Genomic DNA, 2,204 nt, shown 5'->3' with positions numbered 1-2,204 from the left:
AAATTATTAAAGCATTTTCCCGAGAAGTCGCCGGTGTTGCAGTCGATTCTGTTCCCTTTGGAATGTGTGTTCCCCCTGCTGACTGCGCATGCGCCATGAAACACCGCTGGATGAACGGAAAGCGAAGGAGGACAAAAATATTGGCGCTACGTTTAAATGTCTTGCACTGTAGCATAATAAAATGATTCTCACTGTCCAGTTTTATTTCTGTGAATTGAATTAATCTTGGACTTGTTCATAGTTTATAGTTCATGTATTATGCCTGTATTTAGTTTATTATGCCTGAATTTATTCAGTTGAATTGTGCCAACACAAATTAGCTTATGTCCAAACTTGATGCCTCATATTACTGCATTTTTATTTTTTAGCATTATTATTATAGCAAAAATACAGAGATGACATGTTTATGATATACAACAACAGTATACAAAATGTATTAACAATGTTCACTGTTTCCAAAGTAGCCTACACATGATAAAATTTGAGTTCCTCAAATTATTGTCACAAGGGAAACAGATACTATGTTATATTTTGTTCCTTATATAAAATAAAAATGAATAAATATATATGGATACAATTATATGTTGTCATTATTGCCTTCTTTAATATTTTTCACATGCAAAATGCAAGGGTGCAATATAACATTCTTAACAAAATTAATGTGTAATTTCAAAGGGCACTAATGAAATCAATCAATCAAGAAGAAAAAGTGTTTGGAGGCAACAAGGTATTTTTCATGCAACACAATCAGATGTAGTGTTATTGTGAAACATGTATGCTTGAAAGAAAACTCTTGTTTGTAGAGCCCTGATGATGGCAAAAAGGTGTCTCAGTTTCACACTGGGTTTGTGAAAGCCTGCCTCACCCACTTCAGAGGGACACTATTTCATGTGGCGTGTTTGCTTTGAAGGTGTGATAGCATTATATAAAAATATTAAATGTCCATTGAAATGGTACAATACTTTAAAGTTAATTTGTCTTATTACTTCAGTTTGCAGAACACATTCTGCAAAATTCTACAATAAACTTCTCCAGTGAGCCACAAGACATAACACGGTCCAGAATGGAGATTGCTTTAACACTGCTACACCAATCTGGTATGACTTTAAACTTATGAATACCATTGATGTGCTTTTTGGTGTGCACCTTCACTAGTGTTGTACCTCCATAGATGACCTAAGTGAACTGTGCCACTATTGTGGAGAGGCAGAAACATTTGAAGACACTGGAGGAGAGACTGAAACATTTGAAGACTCTGAAGTTCTTTGGGTAAGAGCATTTTTGGTTTGTAGTGCAAGTCAAGTAATATGAATGGACCATTGCTTTAAAACTGTTTGTTTCTTATGTTGACAGATTGCTTGTGACTACTGCGGGCGGTGGTTCCACTTAAAATGTGTGGGCAATCCATCTACAGAGAAAGAATACAAATGTGTTTCTTGCAATAAATGACTCAGTTATGAAGCCTTTGTTTTTGGAGGGTTTTTTTTCTCAATTTTCACTTTGGGTAAACTCTTTTCTTTTATAAAATTTGCCATTTAAAATCACCTGTGAACTCCTTGTGGTTCAAATAGGCCTGCAATGGAGGCTTCTGTACTAACCAAAGCCTTAATAAACATGGCATTAAAATCTGTAGTGCATTTTAAATTGGAAAAGGAATAAAAATTTGAAGAAAAAAAAAAAAACTGCTTAAAAAAAAATACCACCTTCGAGGGGAAAAATAGTTTTTGAACCTTTTGGGTTCCCATGCTTGTGAAAAGGGGAACACAGATTCTGAAGGGAACAATCAAATTTGCAATAATGCTAAACGGTAATATGAGGCATAAAGTTTGGACATAAGCTAATTTGTGTTGGCACAATTCAACTTTATAAATTCAGGCATAATACATAAACTATGAACAAGTCCAAGATTAATTTAATTCACAGAAATAAAACTGGACTGAATCATTTTATTATGCTACAGTGCAAGACATTTAAACGTAGCGCCAATATTTTTGTCCTCCTTCGCTTTCCGTCCATCCAGCGGTGTTTCATGGCGCATGCGCAGTCAGCAGGGGGAACACACATTCCAAAGGGAACAGAATCGACTGCAACACCGGCGCTAAGGTAAGACGGAACAACTGATACACTGCTTTGCGGATAGGCGGAAGTTAACTGACGTCATTGTGAAAAGGGTCTATAGAAGCGACGGGGTTGAGAGCGCAGCT

At 36.1% G+C, this 2,204-nt stretch overlaps 1 protein-coding gene across 2 annotated transcripts; it reads left to right on the top strand.

Annotated features, from left to right (window-relative positions):
- The first annotated feature begins 257 nt into the window (after positions 1 to 257).
- LOC125260610 (PHD finger protein ALFIN-LIKE 1-like) lies at positions 258 to 1,461 on the top strand. 2 transcript variants are annotated; one of them, XR_007183085.1, is made up of 4 exons: positions 258 to 910; positions 992 to 1,097; positions 1,172 to 1,269; positions 1,354 to 1,461. XR_007183085.1 is itself a non-coding variant. In XM_048179073.1 (3 exons), the coding sequence occupies exons 1-3, from the start codon at positions 1,064 to 1,066 to the stop codon at positions 1,447 to 1,449; spliced, it is 228 nt and encodes a 75-aa protein (XP_048035030.1). In that variant the 5' UTR covers positions 258 to 1,063; the 3' UTR covers positions 1,450 to 1,461. The 2 variants fall into 2 exon arrangements, 1 of the variants encoding a protein (XP_048035030.1); XM_048179073.1 differs by having other exon boundaries at positions 258 to 1,097.
- The last annotated feature ends 743 nt before the right edge of the window (positions 1,462 to 2,204 follow it).

The sequence above is a fragment of the Megalobrama amblycephala genome, linkage group LG24 (assembly GCF_018812025.1).
Source record: "Megalobrama amblycephala isolate DHTTF-2021 linkage group LG24, ASM1881202v1, whole genome shotgun sequence".
Taxonomy (NCBI): domain Eukaryota; kingdom Metazoa; phylum Chordata; class Actinopteri; order Cypriniformes; family Xenocyprididae; genus Megalobrama; species Megalobrama amblycephala.
This window is presented reverse-complemented; position numbering and strand designations above follow the sequence as displayed.